The sequence below is a fragment of the Labrus mixtus genome, chromosome 2, assembly GCF_963584025.1.
Source record: "Labrus mixtus chromosome 2, fLabMix1.1, whole genome shotgun sequence".
Classification (NCBI taxonomy): Eukaryota; Metazoa; Chordata; class Actinopteri; order Labriformes; family Labridae; genus Labrus; species Labrus mixtus.
In genome coordinates, this window is record NC_083613.1 from 19,440,662 (window position 1) to 19,465,418 (window position 24,757).

A 24,757-nucleotide genomic window follows, 5' to 3' on the forward strand; every position below is an offset into this window, starting at 1 on the left:
AAGTATAAATAAATAAATGTATAAATAAATACTGGAATAAATAAATAAAAAATGAATAAAAAAGAAATAAATGCGTGAATAAATAAATAAAAACTGGTAAATAAATGGGACATAAATAATAAATGTCTTAAATTTATTTCTACATTTATCTATTTACACATTTATTTATTCATTCTTTTATTTATTTATTCCAGTATTTATTTATTTATACTTCTATCAGATCTCGTCCTCCATAGTATCCGTCGCCTGATCAGTCAGTGTAATAACTCTGTGTACAGCTCAGAAATTGGCTAGTAATGCAGCTATGTTAGCTTCAGATTCAGACAACTTTATTTAGGCCTATCTAAGAGGGGCAATTTAGTTTCACAATCTACCTAATTACTTTCAAAACAAAAATAACAGACACACCCTGGCAGTGACAATAGATCTGCAGAAGCACAGATCTCCAAAGCTGAGGCCAGATCATGAAAAAACACTACAAATAACAACTCCAGATAACAGTTGACTTAAGTGTACAGGAGCTGAACATAAATCAATTACAGCTGTCAGCATTCAACAGCCTGAAAGCTGAATGAATAAAAGATTAAGAGAATATGTTTGTTCTCCTCGGAGGGGCATGACAGTGTCGTTTTGAAGACTACATTACATTCTAGTCCAGACTGTCCTCGTAATCAACAGGCAACCTATAAAAGGCTTTCAATATAAGAATGATAAAAACTACATGAAATGTTCTCAGTGACATGAAACTAGTTAAGCTTCCAAATCAAGTGAATACTTTGTTGACTGTGACTTACATTCAACTCTGTTTTCTACACCAATCCTTCAATTTAAAGGAAGAAAGACATATTGAAAGTAATGAATGAATAGCAAGAGATGAATTCTAAACAAATCTGTTTACTCTAATCATAACCCTCGATCACTGTCAAGACAGAAACTACAGAAGACAGTTTACAAAAAAGACATTGAACAAAATGAATAAATGACAACATTATTAATTGTTAAAACGTATGAAGCAGTTGTATGTTTTAAATTTGCCATTGTAATGTAGCCTGGAAGATTAAAAATAAATGAATAAGAGTAGGTTAAGCTTTGGAACTCCTGATCAAACATACTTTCCTGTGTGAATTGAAAACAGGGCTTCAGCCAAAAAAGAAACACCGAAGTGTATTTATGCAAATTCTGATTTATTTGTATGATAAACATTTTTCATTTTAAAAGAGATGGTAGGAAGATTTTATTGACTTTGGACTGAACAATTGATGCAAAATCTAGATAAATGGTTGCTTAGTGTAGCTCTAGCTTTAACGTGGACACATGATGGGGTTAATATCATAGACTTTTTTACAGTCTATGGTTTATATCCTTTCATCTAACTATAAGCCAAACAGTCAACGATTGGATTTTTCTGAAATGGGGAACTTTAAGATTAAGTCAGGGGAACAGGGAGACAAAATATAATCTGTTTTAAAAATCTGTTATGTAGCACAGTTAATGTATGTAGGCTTTTGTAGTATGTGTCAATTTTAAAGTTATTGATTAATTAAGTAATTGTCACTTACAGTTCACAGTAGCTGTCTTTTTTGTACATCACCAAGTGAGGTGTCTGTGGTCCTTCAGGTCCCAGGCCAAGCTCTACTTAAGACTCAGCACCATTGTCTTCTTTTTGCAAGATGATTTCATGAAGGGCGGTGTCAATGGTTTATTTTCTTTGGTGTTGGTATTTGACTTATCAACATCAACAGCTCTGATTAAACAAAGGCCCTTTCTTTCTATGAAATCATGCCAATGTGAGCCAAACAAAAAATTGGGACTGAAACCACTAAATAAATTCTATCAAGCAACTAATACTTAAATACAGCAGTATTGTTTTTTATATCTTGACGACAAAAATATTTGAACAGTTTGTGAATCCAGATCTGAGGACATAGTATCTGAACTTCAGAGCCTGTCCACTTATCCGCACACTGATAACACTGTACAAGTCAGGTTATGTGACATTTTTATTAATGATTTTGAGGTAATAATATGATAAGAGAAACAGGAACACAAAACTTAAAATATTTACAACAAAAGTTCTGTAAAACCAGAAGATATACCATATCTTTCAAAGAAGCTAATGACATGAACGTATTTGTAAAATTACATTATTTAACTTGTTGCTTAAACTTCTATAGCTTTATAATGCACCCATTCGCCATATTCACATGATGGTTTTTTTGCCTCTGACGTCAAACTCTGGTGGAAGATCAAATGCTTTGTTATGAGGTTGTATTGCTGTGTTCTTGGTTGGCAAATTGTTTAAACAAATAGAATCTGACAAATTGTCCTTTCACATTTCATCATTTATCACCAATAAATGACAAATGATGTGGAGTCAGTGGAGTGTTTTAAGTTAAAACACTATATTTTAAAACGTGTTTGCTAAAATGTAACAGCTGACATTAGCATTCAACAACTTCTTAACATTTGTGTTTGCTTGTTTTACAGGATAGAATAGGTAGGAAATGTTTTACTAGCAAACTTTTATGATAGCAAGGAATTGTTGAATACCAGTTAGCTGTTGTGACTTACTTGTTTGTATTTTGTAGGTTATTAAATATGTTTATTTTTTAACTTAGCTGCATGCTAATTAGCGACAGTTTAATGACAGCTAACATTAGCAGTCAACCACTTACTGGTTATCATTTCCGTTTGATAGTTTTACAAGACACAATAGGATACTAACAGGATAGGTTACTAACGCTAACATGAGGTAACAAAGTTATTGTTACCTAGCTAACAGTATGACTAGTTTACTAACAGTTATGTTAGTCAGTAATTGTTTAATACTAGCATTAGCTTTTGTGATTTAGCTATTAGTATCTTGTATGTTATCAAATATCTTTTATTTTTTTCTAAGATGGCCCTTTGGATTTTTAAGTTAAAACAACATTCTTTATAACCTATTACAGTAGGTACCAACTGCTAAGTCTGTTAAACATACTAGCCTGTTTTATTGTGTAATTCTATCAAATGGTGAGGAAAGCTAGGAAGTAGTTGTAATGACGTTTAACTGCGGCTATTTAGTTATCTAATATATTTTTTCATCTTGAAATATAGCCTGATATTCCTTCAAATTTTACTATGTTTTGCCGCAGTGAAATTATGACAATTTGCAAGACTCCTTTAAAGGTTTTAAAACCTGTCACACAGCAGTCCAACTTTTTAATAGCATATAAACTCTCAACATTGAGTGTTATTTGACAAGGAAAATGGCTGCTGTGTAACTTCCAAGCCAGGTCCAGTAAAACAAGCGCAAGCCATTTGAGGTCCCTGAATATTCTCATGGTAAACAATTGTTCCAGTGTCGTTCGTTGGGAAACAACTGAGCGAGCCGGAGGCAACAGCTGATGGTTGGCTCATAAAACACAGTATCTGGATCTTCAATCTTCATTAGTCTTTCACTTCTTGACTTTGCGAAGAGCGAAGGTTTAGGAGCTTTTACCAGAGTTCTCTTAGTTACACAGCCCATGCTTACGAGTGCCTGTGGAAGAAACGGAGGGTTTTAAATCAGCCATAACGCCATTTGCAACTTAACAGCATTATCTTAAACTCTGCTTAACTGGCACATGACATCTGTGAGTTTTGAAATATATAAGCTATTGTACTGCCAGTGTTGTAGTAGTCACCAAACCTTGTGTACAGGTTGAGTCCTGAGTCACCAAGTGTTCAAGTCTGAGTCACCAACAAAAAATCTGAGTTGAGTCAGAGTCAAGTCCCCATTACCTGAGTCTGGGCCCCAATCGAGTACCCATTACCTGCGTCCAATAAATTTTCTGCTTTGAACACCAAGCGATATCCCCCCCTCTCATCCGTTAAAAAAGGGAAAGCTGTAGATATGCAGAATATAACAGAAATCTGCAAGTAGTAACTATAAGTAGGTTATTTAATAATTTGTGTTTACCTCTGCTAGGTCCAGCACTGCTACTGGCTGCAATATATCTTTGTAATGTTCCACCAGTGACTTCTGTGTGAGTCCAGGCCGATACATGATGTGGTAAAGAAGGCCTTCCAGCATCCCCTTACACACCGGCCGGTTCAGGTTCCCGTCAACCATTCTCCACGGCCGGCTGATGAAACTCACATTTTCATAACTGTGAGGATCAGAGGATTTTGATAAAAACAAAGAGGTGAAAGAGTCGACGTACAGGAAAATGCATCTTTAACTACAATAAGTTCATATATGTGTGTACTTACTCATCATATTCATCTTCTTCCTTTTCAGCATTTGTACTGCCCTTTCTGGCTCTAAGCTCTCTCGTATTTCCCGGCCTTTCCTCAGTGTCCACCTTTTCCTGTTGTGCTTCCTCCTCTCCTTTCTCTTCATGCTGCATCTGTTTTCCTCCCTCCGTTACTATGCTCAACTCTTTCTCTTCAATCTCCTCATCTGGACTCTCGTTTTGCTTTTCTGGATGTTCTTCCTCATCCATTTTCTCTCTTGTTACATCACTGGATGCTGTCTCTACATCCTCCCTTTCACCCCCCTCTCTACCATCCACAGCAGATTTTTTTGCAGTTGGTTCCTCTTTCTCACGTCGCGTTCCTCGCCGGCATCTCTTGCGCATGAAGGGGAGGTTGTCTGATGAGGCCCGTGACTGGGACCATTGCTTAGAGTTTAGAGTCAGCAGCCACGGATCAGCGTGCTGTGTGAGGACCCAACGGACGCCCAAACTCCCAACTTTAACCACCTGGCCTTCTTCTTGTAACTCCTGGAGAAAATCAGATCGAGGGTAGAAAATACATTTGTGTAGAACCAACTAGGAAGCTGATTTTTCCTGAAACTGTCAAAAACCAACAAATGTTTGACCCATTACACCATGTTTTGGCTTTGTAGGACATTATAATTGCACATGTATTTACCTCCAAATACTGCTGCAGGCTCCTGGTGTGTCCACACTGTGGCTGCTGAAGGTGTAAGACAGTCTTGTGGAGATCCTGCATATCTATGCCCTTCTCACCAGATTCATCTAAGCTGTTTCTGATCAGAGCACAGGCTTCTATGTCCTTCAGAGTGTATCCTCTTTGCTCAGTCAAATGGTTCTCACAGGCCCTCACATCGAATGGAGAGGAAATGGAGGAGCAGGTGGAGTAGGTGAGGTTGGAGGGCACCAGTGATGGGCCACATTTACTCAAGTCCAATGGATGAGGGTCTGAAACTGAAGGTGACAAAAAAGGGATTAGATCTGCGGTCTTTTCTTTGCAAATGACCGGTGTATCTACATGTCTTACATGTGTTTATACTTACTCTCCTGAGTGAACAGATAGTGAGCAGGTGAGTTACGTAGCTGCAACCTCATATTACATGATTCCAACACGATGTTATCACTGGTGTTGAGGTTACGTAGTTTGACTGGAAACAAACCAAAACAAACCAGAACAAAACAACATTAAAAAAAAAACCCAAAAAACATTATTAAAAAAAAAGAAAACAATCTTTAATATTATTTTATGAATAATCAATGTATCAATACAAATTACTTTTCAGTTACCGGTAATATATTTATAGAAATTAAACTGATAGTTGGTTTGTCTTTAAAAAAAAAGTCATCATCTCTGCTGCACTTGATAACTTTTTATCTCTTCCATTTGATGATGTGAAATGTGTTGCTAAAAACCATCCATTAGGTGGTAGTGAGACAGATTTAAAAATCAAATCAAATGTATCTGGCTAAGAAAAGTAAGGGGGGAAAAAGCACCTATGCCAGGACTGCAGTATCCTCTCATCATCAGGTAGTTGGTATGAGACGCTTGATGGGCCTTCACCTCAAGTTTTTTTTTCCCATCACAGTCCTCACCATCATCATCATCCTCTTCATCTTCATCCAGAACTCCCATACTGAAAAGTCGCACATTTTAACAACAATCGTTTATAATGAAAACATCTCTGTAGAAGTGCTTAGATTCTATACATTAACTTTTGCACCGTTTAAAATTGTATTGTAAGTATTTTATCACTAGAGTTTCATGATGCCTCACACTGATGACTGTAAAGACCCCATCAAACACTTTGAGTCCCGAAAAGAAATACTCAGAATCAGAAATACGTAATCATCAGTTATGTAAATTATGGCTGGGAATCTTTGGGTGTCTCACGATTCGATTTCGATTCTTGGGGTCACGATTCGATTGAGAATCTATTTTCGATTCAAAATGATTCTGGATTCATGGATTAATGATTCAAAGTCTATTTATGAATCAGTACATAATCAGGATCTACTCCAGTCATCTGTGAGACTGGCTGAATTTCTTGCTGCTCTGTTTGGCATTCTACTGAGTTAAAGAGCTAACCTTAGCACTTAGCAGGGAGTGACTGATAGGCCAAAAAAAAAATTGATTCATGAATCTATTTAAAATCTCAGAAGATAAGAATCTCTATTTTTACATAAATCGATTTGTAAATACAAACTCGGCTCCGGACATGCTTACACATATGTTTTTTATTTGTAGTTTCACTATCCTACCACAAGATTCTGAGTGTCACAGCACGCATTTAGTAATCTCAACATCCAGGTATGTTCTGGGAATTTTTAATAAAAGAATACTAATACTAGTTTGAAACAGTTACTTTGTCGTATTGGTGTCAAAACCTTTCAAAGGCAGCTGTGACAGGCTTTTAAAATATAGTGCCGTGGCTCATCTTGCCTTATTAGAAGAGAACGCATTGATCTGTTTGGCCCAGCTTGTTCTGTTGGCAGTATGTCACTGTCTACTTGGTTATAAATCCCAGAGGGAACCGTGTTGACGATAATTCTGGCAATTCAATTTCCAAGTCTGAAAACTGAGTGGTATGAATGTTTTTTTTGTTTGTTGCTCCTCATTTGTTATTGTCTTGTGGCTACCAACTGCAAACCGCTGCCTACTTTAACATTTGTTTATGTTCAAAAAGCCCGTTGCAGCCTTATAACACTAGCTTAAAAATCTGGAAGTGTAGCGTCATCAAAACTATTAATGTCATTAATCAGAGTTGGTGTGATAAAAATCATTTTTAAAAGTCTGTATAGCCTTGCCCTTTCTGTAAATGTGTTGCGACTCACCTCTTGACAACATCATTGTCCACCATGGTGCTGTCGACCACCACCATCCGTTTTGGAATGGACAGGTGCACGCTCAGCAGTCCCAGAGACATCAGGCTGAGTGAGAGCACACAGGCTCCGCCCGGGGAGTCTAAGGAGAATCGCAGCATGTCCGACACATCTTGAGGCTCCTCTGAAGCTTCAGGTGAGGAGTTTGAGGAAGCAGGTTCAGGCACATGATCTTCTGTTTGCTCTCTGCTGGATGGATCTTCCGCCGAATCGGCTGTCGAGGAAGTTTCTTGGTCTTTCTGTTTCACAGCTTTGCTTGTTGTCTCTGTTGTTTCATCATGTACCTCCATGGACTCCTCTTCTCCTTCCACTTTTCTTTGGTCGTTGCCTCCTTCCTTTGCTGTGTCACCGTTTGCTTTCTCTGGCTCACTCACCAATCTGCTAGCTTCCTTCCCTACGCTTGTCTTTTTTTTCCGTTCAGAAACTTTTCTCTCCGTCTCTTCCTCCCCCTGCAATGACCTGTTCTCAGTTTCATGATAGAACATGGTGAAAGGTTTGTCATCTCCTGCCCCGTTGTTAGTCAAGCTCTTCAAGAAGCGGAAAGCATCGGTGCACAAAGAGTGAGGGAAACGCCACGAGAAACACCTACCAGGACAAAGAGGGAAATGTGTGGTCAATAATAAACCAAGAAATGTTCAAATATTGAAAAAGGACGGAAATGTTAATAGGCTTTTGGGCAAAGATATTCCCAGGAACTCCAAAGTGACATCAGAAGGTAATGAATTATTTTATGAAATTTATATTTTTGTATCGAATAAATCATAAAGAACTTCAATTTCATTTGAACACATGACATGAAATGAATGGTGCACTTCTCAAAAGTAACTGATCTGAAAAGTGTTGTTGGTGTTTTAATAATTGTTCTGCTTTCTTCAAACTACTCACAGATTTGGCTAGTCGGTATACCAACATTTGAAAGTCCAACATGTAGGGATTTAGTGGCATTAGGCTGTGAGGTCACAAATTAAAGAGGAAGGAAAAGGCTAAGTTGGTTGAAACCAATGAATTGATCAGAGTGTCCACACAACTGAAGAAAAATAGCAGGTTTGGCTTGTCTGCTCTGAGATAGCTCAAAGTGAAGCCCAGGAATTTACACACTGATCCTAGGAGCGGCTTTGACTCAATGGTAGAGTCGGTTGTCTCTCAGTATTTTTGGGAAAGACACTAAACCCAAATTGCTACCGCTGCTGCATCCACAGTGTGTTATTGTGTATGAAAGGATCAATACTGATGGACACTTTACAGAACAGCCTCCGCCATCAGTATGTGAATGTGGTGTAAATGGGTGAATCTGACATGTGGTGTAAAAGCGTTTTAAGTAGTCAGAAGACTAGAAAAGCCATCTCAAGTCCATTTTCCATCCTTTATAACACAAATAACACAGGGACAAATTCACATCCACAATAAACCGCATCCTCCTTGAGGTGGTTGTGTACCTGTAGTAGGACTGGGACAGCTGGTAGGACATCGGCAGAATGGGCAGCGCCCGATTCTTCTTGGGTCCAAACGGCTGATTAACGCGACGCCGATTGACCAGACCTCTCTTCCTGCACTGGATGAACACTTCGCACAGCAGCTCCTGGTTATACTTACTGTACATGTGGAAGGTCTAAGAGAGCAGACAAATGGAGAAGAGAAGTTTGTGTGCTCAGTATCTGTGAGTGTTGAACAGTAAACCTAACAGGAGAATGGACAAACAGGATAACAGACTCTATGACTTGTGTTATTCATTATTGATTCTAATTCATAATTTTTTTTAATGTAAAAAGGCTCTGACACTTTTTTCACATTCAGTTCATCAACTCTATATTTGAAAAAGGGAAGAATCCCCTTTGTGTGTATAACATAAAAGAAAACTTCCAATAAAGCTTTGATGATATGTTTGAAGAAACACAACCCAATCAGCAGTAACCAAAGGTTAAGTGTTTGCAAAGGTGTTTTGAGTTTGCTAACCCTTCCTCACACAGAGGCAACAGTATGTCAACATTCACTTCACAAAAGTTTCATAGAAAATGTACTGAGCTTTTGTCTTGAATGTTGGGGATAGCATTGTCTGTACAAAAAAGGATCAAACTGGAAAATCATGTGAAACTACTGTCGGTAGCAAGATAACTGGAAAATAATCTGCAGTATTATGTTACTGGACAGACCAGCACACTGAGAATTGGTCAACAAGACCATAGCAGACCTGCAGCACCCCATTTAGTCTAAGTATGTATATTAGGCCTCAATGTGCAGGTACAGAATGCCCAGGATGAGGACTAAAAGAGGCATCACAACCTTTGTACCACGTAGCATTCAGCTGCTCAACAAGCTCTGATAACAAATATGAACTTGGCACTGTGCACTTTTTTGACCTTACTACCTGAAATGCCTTACATGTAATTATTCAATGCCTTAATTATGAATTAAAAAACAGTTTGTGTGTTATTTTTGTATTCAATTCCATTCAATTATGTGCTGTCCTGTATAGTTGTTGACATCTTTTGGCATGTTTTTCTGCTCGCGGTGTAAGAGACATTCTGCTCTTGAAAAATAAACACAGAGGTGTACAATGAAATACGGTCGTACCTGAAAGGATCTTGAGGACTTCATCTGGATGTTGGTCATGGCCAGAGTGCTCTGGATCAAGTTATGCAACACTATGGCATGAATGTCATTGGTGCTGCAGTCGACACAGGAAAACACACAATTGACGACCACCATAAAACTTTTGATTTAAATCTGTTTGAAAACTATGGATTGTTATTGGGTCCTCACCCGCTGAGAGTGTCTTTGCATGATATCTGCTTTCGGTTTTCTATCGCTGTGACCCTGAACCTGCAACACACAATCACAGCCATACATTAGAAAACATCCTGACTCTTTTTTTCCCAGCCTTCACTACTTGTCTTAAGCCCACACCATATGGGACAAATTAACAATACAGCAATAAAATGTTTCCCTGACTCCTGTGATACAAATACCAAATCTCCATATTTCAATAATATAAAAAAACCCCTGACGGACTAAACACATTTTCCTGCTAATTCAACTAGTCCCCATTGACACGTCTTTATTACTGTGTCACTACTGAATGTCTCATCATGATGATGCTTAGAACATAAACGATGGGAACGTTAGCAGAAGTTAATTTGAAGAAGACTTTAACAGCAGCAGAAAAGAAAGATCAGAAGACAGCAGGATAATGTCAGACAGCATCATGATATGTTATCGTTTGGTCGTGTATCTTATCATAGTGTACCATATCGTAGTGTATATTATCGTCAGTAAATCTGCGATTCCATCAATTAATATATTAATTATCAAAGAATTGCTGTATCCTGATATTATTATTATTATGGAGGGCCCATATTGTATTGTGAGTTACACCATGATCTCCCCCCCCCCCCCCCAGTCGACACAATAAACCTGCAGCTCATTATACCGTGAGAAGAGCTGATGCTTTGTGTCAGGCAGGACCGCTTCACGAGCACTCAGGGAAGAGCTGAACTTCTCTCTGAGCAGCCTGACGTACTCAGAGAACGCTGTCGCACAATCCTTAAAAGACAAAATAGAAATAAACAGTGAAATCAGAAACTGAAAAACATTGAAAAAAAAAAAAAAAAACATATTCAATAGGTAAACAAAAACAAAGAATTACCTCTGGATTGTCAGGATCAGCAGGTTTTTTTTCCTCTAACAGCTTCATCAGAGGTTTGTCCTCGTACACCTCAGCCAAACAGATCCTGCAACATTTTTATCATGATGAATGAAACAGTTACATTTTAATAAAGGTGTGTTTGTTTTTTTTATTTGATTATTTGTGCCTACCTGTAGTTTAGAAGTGTTTGAGGGTTCTTGAGGATGTATCGTGAGCGACGTCCGACTGCCACAGATGTTTTATCGGCTGACATCTCAAACTCTGTGTGAAGCAGATCTCTTACCACGCAGTGAGCAACAAACGGCCTTTTTAACTGCAACACATTCACAACGCACAGGGCAGAAATACAGTCACTGCAACGAGCTGTAAACATTTTTGACTCCCCCCTAAACGTCAGAGAGGCTGAACACAGAGACAAAAAAAACCAAACAATTTTTTAATTGATATCCAAATTTTCTTACTCCTAATGACTGAATGTTTTACATTTGTGGGAGACTTCTCATTATTTTACAAGTACAAAGCACAAAAGTAAGGAAAGAACGAGAAAGAAGATGGATGACATGAAACAGTGGTTTCTGTCTGGCCTCAAACTGAAGATGTTGTGATTGGGTTCATGACCCCTCTGACACGTCTTTATTTCAAATATATGGCCCGAGAACTGAACAAGTTGGAAGCAAGGAATTATTCTTTCTTTTTTTTTTTCTAAATAAATTGCTTATTTAGAGGCCTGAACAAGCCTCCAAATCTTCAAATTGGCACATGTTTCAGGCCTTGCAAAAAATGGTACATTTAATGGGCCTCATGCAGGACTATCTGAGAGGGAAAACCTCACACTGTCAGGGACATGTGTGAAAAAGCAACTCAGGGGCAGCCTGAAATTTTCAAGAGATTTCCAGAAATGCATGTGTTAAATCAGCTTGTGTTTGGCATCAGCTGTAGTAGATAACACTAGTTCTTGTCTGCTTACCTTGCTGTTGAACAGTTGTGAAGCCACGCTGCAGAGCATCATCAGAGAGTCTTCCTGTACCGACCAGAGGACTCTCTGTCTGGTCATCATTTTCAAAGCTCGGTGGTCAGCCTCGTCGTGGGCAGGGGTACGTTTCTTGGGCTCTAAAAGTGAATTTAAAAAAATCTTTCAGCTGTGCTTCTGCAGTTTATCATTTACAAGTATACATTTTCCACTCACACTGTACCTTTCTTTTTCTTGCGTGGCGCTTTGACGACTTCCTTTTTGCTCCTCTTCCTCTTTTGGCTCTTTCCTCCGACCACCTGCTTGTTTCTGGATGCAGGCTCTAACCCCACCTGGTTACAAACACAGAAAACAGATAACACTGATTTAAGCCTGAACTAAAACAAGACTAGCCTGGGAGGCAGACGCTTATGTTGTTGAAAACCACAACTTTTAAACCAATTTGAGGTGGGTTTAACACCATGATTGAGTGTGGAGCTTAATCAACTAGCTTCTATCTATAAAAACAATAACAGAGATCAAAGTTAACCCTTACCTCCACATTTTCCAGCATCAGTGGCCTCTTGGTGGTCACAAATCGAGGTGTAGTAGATCCTCCTGTTTAGCAAATTATTGATGGGTAGAAAAAAGACGAGTTAAAATCGCACAAATCCACTTATATATTAAACTATTATTTTATTTAAAGGAGAGCTTTTCATTTTTTTGAAAGCAACTTATTCGTTAAAACCCTTTGTCCTTACTTCTCTGCTAATATGGTAATGAGGTAACTTAATGTTAATGTTACGCCTGTGAGCCGTAATATGTATATTTTCTTATTGGCTGTGTTGCTTGCGTCTGCAGGTCTAGGGCTTCCCCTTGACGGGGCATAACAGTTACACTGTCAGCTCTGTCATTTGTGATTTTTTTTTAGCTTGATTCAGTCTTCATCTCAAACTCTTACATTTTGTGAAGCTTATGATGTTTTGTTTAAAAAATATTAGAAATAAATACATTAATTCTGCATTTTATCTTTTTAGGGGCATTTTCTATTCTTGAGTTGATTAGATTTTGTGCTGTATCATTATATGATTGTCCATCAATATATAAATTATTGCAGAATCTGTGCATCGTATCATGAGATTCCCTTCCATTCTCGCCCCAGAATTGAAGCAACTCTCATTGTACTTTTAGATGTCTGATTATTTTTTTGTAAACAGAGAACTCTAAATGAATGAGCAACAAAAAGAGTCCAAGGAAAGAATTTCTCAGGTTCCGAGCAGCAACTCACCAGCTTTTACTGCAATCCTGAGAGCATTTCTACTCAGCAAGCTCTTCAGTCGGATTTTGGTATTGGCCTCCAGACCACTTGGTGTCTAAAAGTGAAAGAAAAAAAAAAAACAGTTACATGTGACGGAAAGCCCAAGACCACAAACATACTGTGAGGTCAGACTTGACACCGTCTTTGTGTACGCACAGTCTTGATAGCGAGTAGGTGATTGGTCCACAACCAGTTTCGCTTCAGATGCCCAAAGAACTCCGAGTGCAGACCTCCTGCTCCTTTAGCATCACCTGGTATTAACCCTTCGTCACACATTTCACGGCTGCCCCTGCGTTTGTGTACAGGAAAATATGTTTTACATCGCAGTTTTCTTTGTGAATTCTACAGAAAAAAACATTCCCTGCTTACTTTAGCAAGTACGACAGTCCCACAAACACGTAGCGATCATGTACAAAGGAAGGAGCCGTTTCATCCTCTGCTGCATTTCTCTTATTACGGATGACCCCTACAATATAAAAAAAAAAGAAACTGCATGTAGAAATGATTATAAATAATAGAATATTCAATGTTTGTGTGAGTGCCACAGTTCTTTTACTGTTAAGTGTGTGTACCCAGTGGTGTGTTGAGGCAGACACACATAAGGTCAAACCAGTAGTTTTCCACATCTTCAGCTGTGTTGAACATGTAGCGACGCCTCTCAAACGGTTTGTCTGGTGACTCTGTGACCAGCCAGTAGTGAGGTTCAGCACTGGTGGTGTCAACAATGGTGGCATTGCGCTTCAAGTATAAAACCACCTGGACGAAACAGAGAATTGAAAGACTACTTGCATCACTTTGATTTTCTTTGATTCAATAAAAATAAAGTGTTCATGGTGTTAATACTGGTTATAGCTGATTAACAGAAGATGATAGCACATGAGCATTTAAGTAGAACATGTGGTGATGCCAAAGAAATGTTCTGCTGGTGGATTTACATACAAAAAAAGGTAAGATTAGAAATTAAGATTCATAGCTGTGTTTTTATTTGTTCTTGTAGCACAATTCTTTTACACAAGCCGACAGCCATTCGAAAAGAGAAGCTGAAACTGATGCTTAACTCTTTTGAATCACTCGGAAAACTTTGCTGTTTTTTCCTTGTGAGGTTTTTTGTTGTACTTAAGTAGATACAACAATCTTCCTTGCATGTTTGGATTTAAAAAGTTAAATAATCACTCTTCACTGATTAAAACAATAGAATTAAACATGTTTATTTAAATTCAAATAATTAATAAAAAAAAGTCTTTTTGCTTCTCTCTTTCCATGTGCGTTGTTTGAGGAGTGCTTTTCTTAGGTGGATTCCTGCGTACCTGGTCTTTGTCCTTGAACTTCTCTACCGGACCAAACTGCAGCAGACCCATGTAGACCAGCCTCTGCAGGCTCTCGAAGAATAAGAAGATGTATTTCCTGATACAAAAAGGTTATTTGAATTATTTCAGATTTTCAGTTATAGAGAGGGCAATAGAGAAGGAAAGTCACCGTTTGTAAAGCAGCTGTCTTTTGATTCTGGCAGGCAGCGCTCGAACCAGGTGGTGTTGCTTCACTGGATCGTTGAGATATTCCTCCAGTCCGTCCACCTGTTGGAACAGGAACACAAATGAGTTTCTATGCACTGTATAAATATCCTCTTGTTCTGTTCTGTTCTGTTAGCGTGTGCCATTAACTGCACCATAATTGCTTAAAAGCACAATTTACCAAGAAAGATGAAATGTACATCAATTAACCAATTTATTTATTCACCTCTACCAACTGTCATTCAAAATCGAAGTTATTTTGATGAGGGTAGATTAAATTGGAAACATTTCTTGGTGTCAATGTACTTTTGCAATTTAGACTGTGCAGGAGAGTGCCTGCTGTTTTTGGTGATTAAAAACAAGAAATAACTCAAGATGTAGTGCCTAGGACTTCTATTTCTGTTTCCATAGTATCGAGACAAGTATCATAATTACTTGTATTTTACTGGTATCATAAAGAAGTTTTTAAAATGTGGTACTGTGATGAGCCTAATGCGCTTACCTGATAATTGATCTGTATGACCTGAATGAAGACAGAGAGAGGCAGGCAGAGGAGCACGTCGCCCACCATTGCCCAACCAGTGCCAAACTCCTTGCGCACACGGACAGGAGGCATAAATCTCCTCCACGACTCTTCTTCAGCATACACTTTCAGAGACATCACAAAAATCAGAGTGTTAAGTTGGGAAACATTGTAGAAAAGCCTAACCTGAAAGAGCGATCAAGTCCCAATAATCAGTGATAAATAACACAAGTGCTCACACAGGGAGCTCTCTCACCTGTCATGTCAGACTGAGAGGAACCAGGTTCAGATTTTTCCTGCTCTTCCTCTTCATTCCCCGACAATGAAACATCCAACTTAGACAATGAACTATCTGCAGTTTGGGGGTCCACAGAGCCTGAGGCAGGGGTTTCAGATGACTGTGCTTCTGTGTTTTCCGATTTTTGATTGGTTGAGTCAGAGTCAGAGGCGTTATAGCTGAGCGGGTGCCCGTATATCAGGTACCAGAGGAAGTTGTGAATAACCCTCAGACGGTGCATCTTAGGCTGGAAGCCAAGGCTTTTGCCTAATCCCCGAACTAAACAAACAGACACAGAACAAAACTATGAATAACATAGATTAAGACTTCCAGATCTTGTGCCTCCTCCTATTTAGCTGCTCTTAAAACATAAAGTGAAACAGGACCTGTTGTGGGCTTGAATTCCTCGCTGCTTAATTTCTTCTTGTCTTTTTCTTGTTGTTTGGCTTTGTCTTCAGCTTGCTGCACACTGAGGGACAGAAGTTTGATAAAGAAACTGTCAAAGTTAAGCACAAAATCAGAGAATACAAATTGCCACTACACCATGTCTGACCACTATAATCAACAGATCAAGCAGTTTACTGGTGTTACTGGTCACCGCTGAGCAGATGATGGTCCAATCTAAAATACATACTGTAGCTTTCACACACGTATAGAAACCCCCCTCTGCTTTTATTTCAGCTCAAAAGGCCTCAGTTTTTAAAACGCTGAAGGTTCAGACACAAAGCAAATATTGACCTCTCACACAAACTCTCTTTCTTTCTGAATCATTCTAAACATTTGTTATGTGCTCACCGACTGGCTGTGTAAGAGCTGGAGATCCTGAAGCGGACCTGTTCAATCACTCGGTTCACTATGTCATCTTGGGGCTGAACGGACGGGTGAACATACATCTGAATCTGAAAGTAGAAAGCCATCAGACAGACAGGGATGTATCAGAGGTTCACAAGAGTTGGAAAACTTTTTAACCTCTTCTCTTTTCTGGTTTTCTTTGTTGTCATGTGTTGTGAGGGTGCATGTTCATTCAATAATACATGTGCTGCATTTTGGATAACTTGTTGTAGTGAATGAATGAATTAGTTGGTTAATAAAAATAATAGAATATACAATAATCAGGGATGTGCACTTTGAGTCTACAATGCAGGTTAAATGTTGTACCTAAGCTGTAATGCAGCCTCCCACCACTAGTCGGGGCTGTAGCTCCATCTAATGAACCTACCCTCCCCGCTCTACTGCCCAGAAGTAAACAAGCACAGTGGACAGATTGTGTCCATAGCAGCAGCTGTGTCAGGTTAAACTGCATACAACCACTTTCAGCATGTGGAGGTTAAGCTGCTAGGAAAACTGAAGGCTTGTGGTGCTAGAACTGCTAACGTTATGTTCGCCTGGCTCTGCTTCAGGAGGACCAGGATTCAGTCTGGGCAGTCGTCTCTTACAAATCATCCATTTAAGCTACTATTATTTACTACTGGCCACTGTGGCTAGGTTGAACACCCACTGGCATTGGTGCTGCCTCATGTGTGCACTACAACAAGTTTACAGCCCACCGCTACATGAAAGGGGATTCTGTAAATGATTCATGCTGTATGGGAATACACAGCAAGAAAGCCAAACCTTAAGAATACAGATTTGGAAGTTTAACTGAATATGAAGGTGTGACATTTACATTCTTGGTGATCCCGTCCTGTATGATAGTTGTCATGTAAATCTTCAGTAAGCCTTCCCTGGACAGACTGTGGATGAGACGCAGAATAGTCTTCTTGCAGCACTTTGTACTGAGCCCGTCCTGCTTCTCTTCATCATTAATCATCTTCTGTATCCTGGGGAAGGACAGCATTTTCTCGTTTTTGTCACTTCTCATTTGCTTTGCATTGAAATGAAACCCCAACATTTGAAGACACACTTACGGAAAGGTACCCTCGATGATTTTCAAGTTGCGGACAGCTTCAACGATGAGGTTCTTCCTCTTCAGCATGCGGTACGTCTCATGAGACCGATCCAAAGCTCTTTTGGACCATGTGACACAACTAGGAGCCTGAGGGAGGTGGATTGAAGGTCAGGTTTAACACCCTCATCTCAAACTGAAATAAATGGCAACAACCAATAAGACCGACCTGCAGCTCATAAGCGTCCTGTACAACCTCAATATTGTTTTCTGCTGGTTTATCGGTTGACTTCGACTCGTCACTCTCAGGAAGAGGACTTGCGGGATCTGAGTTGGATTCTTCCTCCTCCCCCTCAACTTGACCTGGTTCTGATGGAAAAGACAAAGTCAATTAAATAATAATAAAACAGATTGTAGGAAAACAAGCAGTTTACATCTGGGGTGAAAATCAACATTTTAATTTATTAACATTCATTTGTTAATAAAAGAGGTCTGGAAACACTTCAGTGTGTGTCTTAGAAAGATGACTACAGATTTCCAGGTAAGCAAGATGATATGGATTAAAATTGTGTCAAATTATCATCAATATGAGGAGTACTGATTCAGTCCTCAAACTCACAGTCTCAGTAAGTTTAGTGTTTCAATAGCAAAACACAAGTTCTTTCTTAAATCAGATTTCTACAATCGTTTAAGGGCTGACCACATCAATCAATAATTCATTTCAATGTATGGAAGTACATTATGTGAATAGTGATGTAGAAAAAAATATTTATTGTGATATTATGTATAAGCCATGTTACCCGTAAACCCTTGGACAGAATATTTTTGGTTACAGATGTTTTGCTCCAGCCCCTAAAGGCCACATCTGCAACTGCAGTTTAAAGCTTTTTTTTTTTTTTAAAGTGTGTTCATATTGTGCAAAGAAAGACAAAAACTATCAAAACAAAAGAAAAACTATACTTTTCCTACAAATCTGAAGTGTATATTCTTTTCTATTTCACCTACCGGCTCTGGTATTGGAAACTGAGTCTGGAGCAGTGACTTTACTGGAGTCTGTGTTTTCACCTGAGTGATGGTGTAAAGGTAATGAGAGAGAATGAACAACAATAAAAGCCTTAAAATGAAAAATGATGAATGCCTTTTAAAAGCAATACTTTGATTATCACAGGTCCCACTGAGGAGTTTCACTTTTATTTGAAGTTAAATGTGCAAAGGTTTACGATGGAAACTCACTTTCAGCTGTTGCAGGCTGTGAAACAGGGATCACAGGTTGTTTCTGATTCGTTTTCGCACTACTTTTCCCCCCTGCTGTCTTTCCTTTTCCTCTTCCTTTACCCGAGTCTTCATTGACACACATCGGCCCAGTCTCTTCCTCATCTTCATTTCCACCTTTACCTGTTTTAGGAGTCTTCTTTTTTGCCGAGGTTTGATCATTTCCTTTTGCTCTGGACTTTGGAGTTGATGGTGTTTTAGGGGTGGCGGGAGCACCATCAGATGTGTGAGTCCCGGAAGAAGAGAGCAGCTTGCAGCGCTCCTGCTCTTTAGCAAAGAGTTGGAGTTGATCACTCACCCCCACACACCTGTCAGAAGAAATGTTCAGAATAGTATTCGGCAGAAGTATTTTATACGATGAGGTTTGAAGGTCGTCTAGTTTATCGATACTCACTTATGGCTGATATATTTTGTCGTCCTCTGCCGGCCCTCATCCACCATGAATCCCTGCAGGGTAAAAGACATCACAAGCACAAAAATAAGAGATCTGAGAAATGAAAACACCATTACAAAAGGTTGAAATAACAATAAAAACACATTTTTCTCTTAGTCAATCCAGCAAGATTTGTTTTTTTTTTTACAACAAGTAAGACCTACAATGAAAGGTTTTAAAAGCTCATAAGTTATTATAAAGAGCCACGGCCCACCTTAGTCACAGCAGCCCTCTCCAGGCTTCGGCAGATCATTCGGGATTCAAGCTTACCAACATTCATCTTCAACCCAATAGCAGTCTTTGCGATCCCCTTTGTACCAGAGGACAACACTAGAGGACATAAAAAAAAACACACACACACATGGGAGAATGAAAGTTAAGCAGTTTTAGTGAGGATAAAGTTATTTGTCAAAATCATGCACAGAGCCAAAAGACTGTGTTCTTCCTTAAGTTACTTCTCATTTTCTTGTGTTTTGGCTCTGTTCCTTAGAAAGATGATCTTGAAATTGTGTAAAAACACATCAGGAGAGCTATGAACAAATCTTCATATGTTCATGTAACAACACAAAGCCAGGCCAAATCAGTTTGTCTTATGTATGTAGAGAAAGTGTTCAAACTCACCCATCTGATAGGCCTGTGACAGGATATCAGTCTCCATGATTCGCCCCTCTGCAGGCAGACCTCGTCTCCTCGATCCAGAGTCATTGTCTTCCTCGTCGTCTTCATCATCGTCATCATCGGCAACACCCTTCTTTGAATACGGTTTTAACAGTTTCAAGCAGCGAACGTGCACTTTCTTCCCTGGAAATAAAAAGAGTAAAGTTTGAAGCACAGGCCAAGTATGCTGAATATAATCTTCATGAAACTTTGTTTTCAAACTGTACTTTAACAGTAGCGCTTACATTAGCGTCTTTTAATTGTTCCCAAAAAAAAGAGAAAAAAGGAATGGCAATTCCATCTCCAGTCCATAGCTTATTATTCTGAAACTTTGAAAAGCATGGTGGAGTGTTGACAATGAGAAACAGTTCTAACAGCTCTAAAGACAACAAGACACTCGTCTTTGAAATTGTTCAGGCAAACTTCTAATTTTACATCAAGTAATTAACTTTATTTTTTTAATTTAAAATATTGAATCTATAAAATTACCATTGTATTCAAAAAGCCATGTCATCCTTTGTGTGTGTGTGTGTGTGTGTGTGTGTGTGTGTGTGTGTGTGTGTGTGTGTGTGTGTGTGTGTGTGTGTGTGTGTGTGTGTGTGAGACACATTACCTTTTCTATTGGTGCAGGGCCCTGCGCTGGGGTCTAAGTCCTCCAGAGGATACGAGCAAAACTCAACCAACTTGGCAGCTCGCATGTAATGAAATATACGCTTGTAGGAATTCTCATTTAAGTTCTGCAAAAAATTTAATATATATATATAATCATGTATTAGTGTATCACAAACAGTGAGTGGAAAACACACGCACCAACAGAAACTGTCAGAACAATACTCACGAGTTGGTCTCTGAGTGCAATCAAAGTGGTAAACTGACCAGGTGTGTGCTCGAGGAGGTCGCACACGTGCTCCATCAGCAAGTCATACTTACTCCTCCTGAAAACACACATGGGGTAAAACAGAATTTCTCTGACTGACATATTATTTTCAAATGAGAAAGGAAATGATGGTTTCAGTTTGCCCATGCTCTGGTGAAGACTTAAAGTTGTTTACTTTTTCTTGAAATGTACAGCACTGATTGTAAGAGTCCTTGATGAGAAGCCTCCCTTTTTATCCATTTACATGAAGTATGAATGCTTTGTGTCACTTTAATGCAGTCATTATCAGTACGCTATCTTTACTGGTGCAGGTTAGTGTTGGGAAACCTTTCAATAAACGTTGTTACAGGTACAGAAAGGATTATATTCTGAAACCTTTTTTCACAACTAAAAAAAACAACCTCTTTAAAAAAACTCCAAAGATGTTAATAGTAGAAGGTTGAAGAAAATACAATGCAACATTTCTTGAAGAAAACTTCTCAGAGATCCAGTTTTCAAGGAGTATTATAAGTCCATCTCTATCTCTTTCCCTTGTTATCCTAAAGTGTTTCTTTCATGAAATGTAGTTTTTTTAAATGTGTGGATTAAAGAAAAAGTAGAGAAAATCCAATGAAGAAGCAGCCCCTCCCCTGCAATGCGTCTTGATAGCTCATCATTGAATTAATGTTCAGAAACCTGACCTATTGGTATAAGTAATATGACAACCTCACTTTAACACGACAGCGTTTTAGTGCTTGATAGATAAGCTTTGACGTAATATCAGAGTACATTATAGGCTTTAACATATTGATAATTAAAGGATTAACAGAACTAAACAACCTGTCACTGAGGTAGGGAGAGAGAGCAAGACAGGTAAGAGTTTTTATTCTACAATAAGAGTTTCCAAGAGGATTTAACTATCTGGGGAGTGTATGGAAAAAGACATCCATTCATGATAAACACTGTATTAATCTCCTTATTGTGGTACAATGTCATAAGTATCGTGTTTGGCATGTCATGTAGGATTTGTGACTTTGGTTTGAAACTCTGAAATTCATTATTTAATTCAAATGTTAAAGCAGTGAACAGATTTCTCTCATTAGTCTTGTGTTTTCTATTAAACAACTCAGTTTTTTTAAATGACCATGTGAAAAGTAACTTTAAATCATGCAACAACATGCAGGAAGTAGCATTGTTTTTTTTGTTAAAACCTGTGCCTCACTATGTTTAAACAAAACTATAAGTGCATATGATAGAATAATAATCAGAGTCATAACAACCATAGAGGAGTAAGTTATTCTCTATTCTGTGCACAGCAGTGTAAGAATGACTTGAACATAGGACATAGAATCATTATCATCAAACCTGTTCACATGGAAGCGTTTGAGCTGCAGGAGAATTGAGTGTTGCTGTTGTCCAGATTTCATTCGGGTGACATAGGACTGCATGCTGATCAGTCCATGTCTGACAAGAGACTTTCTCATGTAGTGCAACTTGCGAGCATCGATCCTGTTGAAAAACAAAACAAGTTGTTACCCAGTAAACACAGAGCAGAAGTCACACTGTGCTAAGTGAGCGTGTATAAGTGTCCTACTTGAAAGAGCGTCCGTGTAGATCCTTTTGCAGCTCCCCTTGCCATCGGGCTCGGCCGACTCGTTCCAGCACACAGTACGAGTCATCGGTGAGTTTCAAATCAGGATCGCTCTCTATACCAATCAGGGTCCTGAATCGCAGCATCTGAGATGCCATGACGACAAGCTTTCGGCCATATCTGGAGAATTGAGGGAGAAGGGCAAAATGTGAAACATAAACATCAAGACGAAAGGAGTTTAATAATTTAAACTTGTTTACATGCACTGCATCAGAAAATACATTTTATTTAAATAAGGAATATAAACTTATTTTGTCTGGTGTACTGATCAAAACATCAATATATATATATTTTGTTGCAAAAAGGACATTTTAGTGTTTAATTACCGTAAAAGCAAGCTCTAAAATAAAGAATAATTATTCATGATTTGGATCCTTTCAGTCATAATGGTCAGCAGTCCATGTGTCATTTAATGGTAAACTATTATTTTAGTACTGTAATTATTTCCAATGGTACAATCATGATAAAACAAACAACCCCCCGTGTTGTGACTATATCTTATTTATATGATTCATACTGTTCATGTAATGCTGCCTTAAATTGTTTTTACATGTATGAATTTTACCTGAAGTACACTGAGTCAATGATACACTTTTTTTGTTTTTTTGTATTACATTTGCAATATAAACAAAATTCACTGGATTGAACTTAAATGTTTTTGTCAGCCATATTGTGGGGGTGCTGCTCTTCTTAGTGTCTGGCAGCTCTTGACTGTCTTATGTGCGGGACATTGAAGGTTTGAGTCATTTATCTTCTGTCCTGATTGTGAATCTGTCACAGTCCTGTTAGTTCATGTTTTGCCTTGAGTCTGTTTATTGATCCATCTGTTTGGTGTGAGGGGAAACTTGAGTACATGTGGACTACAATCTCCAACTCACTAGACATCTCTGATTACTTCTAAATCATTTCATCAGCCTTCAAACTGAGGACTGATGATGGATTTTTATGACAGTTTTGCATTCTGTTGTCACTAGTATTACTATTTTTGGAAGTATGTATTTCAAAATGTATTAGTCTGTAAGCCTATTTTGATGGTTTTACCTGGTTGCAAAACAGATTTCCCCCTGTGCACAATAAAGTCAATGTAATTAAGATGAATGAGAACCTTACATTTACAGGAGACAAGCCTTTCATGTGATTTTTATTTTTACAAAGTTTACGTGAGCTCACTTTAGGAACACTCGTGTACAGTGTGGTTTGTAAACATTCACTGTTAGTTAAATTTTCATTCTATTGAACAAACTCTTCAAACCTTTCCAAAGCCTCCTGCAAGGTAAATAACGGGGTGAGGGACTTGGAGCGGACGACCTTTGTGACATCTCTCCTCTGTTGAAAGAATTCACATGAGCCCTGTATCCCGTCCTTGTTGTCTTGGAGGATGTGGACCGGGTAGATGATTTTCCGTGTCTCAAAGCCCCTTGGCGTTGTCTCAATGCCTGTTTCTGGGTCAATGTCTTTAAATCTGAGAACACACATGAATAAAAACACAAACTCTAAGACAAGGGCGTACAAACAGTAAACCAAGAGGCACATTTGATGTCTTTTTTCAACTCTCTCACAAAGAATGCTCTCTACATATAAAGCTCACATCAGGCACCCTTAAATTTCCAGCAAAAATCTGCATCTGCAGCAGTGGAGGAGGACTTGTTCAGACTCTTGACATAAAGTAGAGTTCAGTTCCCATGCTGGATAAATAATAAACAAGCTACAGTGAAAATATAGCATAGGGAGAAGTTCAAGAGTATTAAACATCAGGAGTTCAACTGACTATGTGAGTATATCTATATTTGTTTTTCGGATTACATTTAGCTTTTTATGAGAAGCAAAGTGATGACCTCACCTGTCAAACAGTTCAACATCGTGTCTCTCACGTGGGAGCAGGTGAAAGGTGAGGTCGGTGTTGCTGATCAGTGACTTCCACAGCAGCTCTTTGGTACAGTCGTCGAGCTTCAAGGGAAACTTGGGCTGTCTACCCTTGAGTCTTATCCACAGAGAGGGGATAGTTATCCCGTCTAACCCCTCCAAAGCCACTTCATCTGCAACTATACTTAAAGCATCCATTGCGTGCCTCCCCCCTGGTCTAACGCTGTCAGCGAGCTAACATGCTAATTTGGCTAAACAACAGATACCGAAGGGGGTTTGTACGGTGGCCGGCCGCTCCGTTCGCCGAGACTAGAGCGCGTAATCGCGTTGTTTTAGGTCGGATAATTTTTTGGAAGGACTTAAGAAATTAATAAACTTGTATGGAAAATGCGTTCTCAGATTAGGTTTTCAACTATTTCGTCCCTGTACGTGCTTGCGTCATATTTCAACTTCGACCTCTCGTCTTTTTGTTAAAGCAAGCGTCCACAAGATGGCGCTAAAGTACAGTTGTTGTTGTTGTTATTGTTGTTGTTGTTGTTATTTTACAGAGGTTTTGGAATTTGCCTCATTTTCCCATAGGATCATTAAGTGCATCGATTTAGGATATTTCTACTTGTAAAAAATAAATAGAACTATTAAAAAACTTGATGTTCTAAGGACTTTTGGAATTTTAAAACTAGGAGGAAAACATTATTGATAGGCTACATGGCAACAAAATGAAACTTCAATTAATGCCTAATTTATGTCAAAAACATAAAGACTATAGATGAGCCAGCATCAACCCTTACACAACTTTAC

The 24,757-nt window shown here is 38.7% G+C and overlaps 1 protein-coding gene across 1 annotated transcript; it reads right to left on the reverse strand.

Moving 5' to 3' along the window:
- Window positions 1-1,987: 1,987 nt before the first annotated feature.
- Window positions 1,988-24,371, reverse strand: LOC132987829 (general transcription factor 3C polypeptide 1). Its single transcript, XM_061054776.1, has 40 exons — window positions 23,937-24,371; window positions 23,349-23,558; window positions 22,040-22,216; window positions 21,811-21,954; window positions 20,428-20,524; window positions 20,203-20,326; window positions 19,554-19,733; window positions 19,147-19,262; window positions 18,894-18,946; window positions 18,461-18,807; window positions 18,233-18,292; window positions 17,457-17,596; window positions 17,250-17,377; window positions 17,009-17,162; window positions 16,138-16,241; window positions 15,729-15,811; window positions 15,322-15,621; window positions 15,045-15,190; window positions 14,508-14,605; window positions 14,339-14,435; window positions 13,604-13,787; window positions 13,401-13,497; window positions 13,188-13,320; window positions 13,002-13,086; window positions 12,270-12,331; window positions 11,958-12,066; window positions 11,732-11,874; window positions 10,935-11,077; window positions 10,765-10,849; window positions 10,549-10,661; window positions 9,882-9,941; window positions 9,693-9,786; window positions 8,558-8,730; window positions 7,074-7,706; window positions 5,736-5,875; window positions 5,285-5,389; window positions 4,900-5,195; window positions 4,237-4,748; window positions 3,944-4,133; window positions 1,988-3,523 (listed from the first exon to the last, which is right to left on the reverse strand). The coding sequence occupies exons 1-40, from the start codon at window positions 24,155-24,157 to the stop codon at window positions 3,323-3,325; spliced, it is 6,537 nt and encodes a 2,178-aa protein (XP_060910759.1). The 5' UTR covers window positions 24,158-24,371; the 3' UTR covers window positions 1,988-3,322.
- Between the last annotated feature and the right edge of the window lie 386 nt (window positions 24,372-24,757).

Excerpts from the sequence above, each read along its gene's own strand:
- LOC132987829 (XM_061054776.1), bottom strand. The coding sequence starts at position 24,157 with ATGGATGCTTTAAGTATAGTTGCAGATGAAGTGGCTTTGGAGGGGTTA. Across the intron at positions 9,942-10,548 it reads AAGCATCAGCTCTTCTCACG|GTTCAGGGTCACAGCGATAG; the intron begins GTATAATGAGCT and ends TGTGTGTTGCAG. Across the intron at positions 4,749-4,899 it reads GCCTGCAGCAGTATTTGGAG|GAGTTACAAGAAGAAGGCCA; the intron begins GTAAATACATGT and ends GATTTTCTCCAG.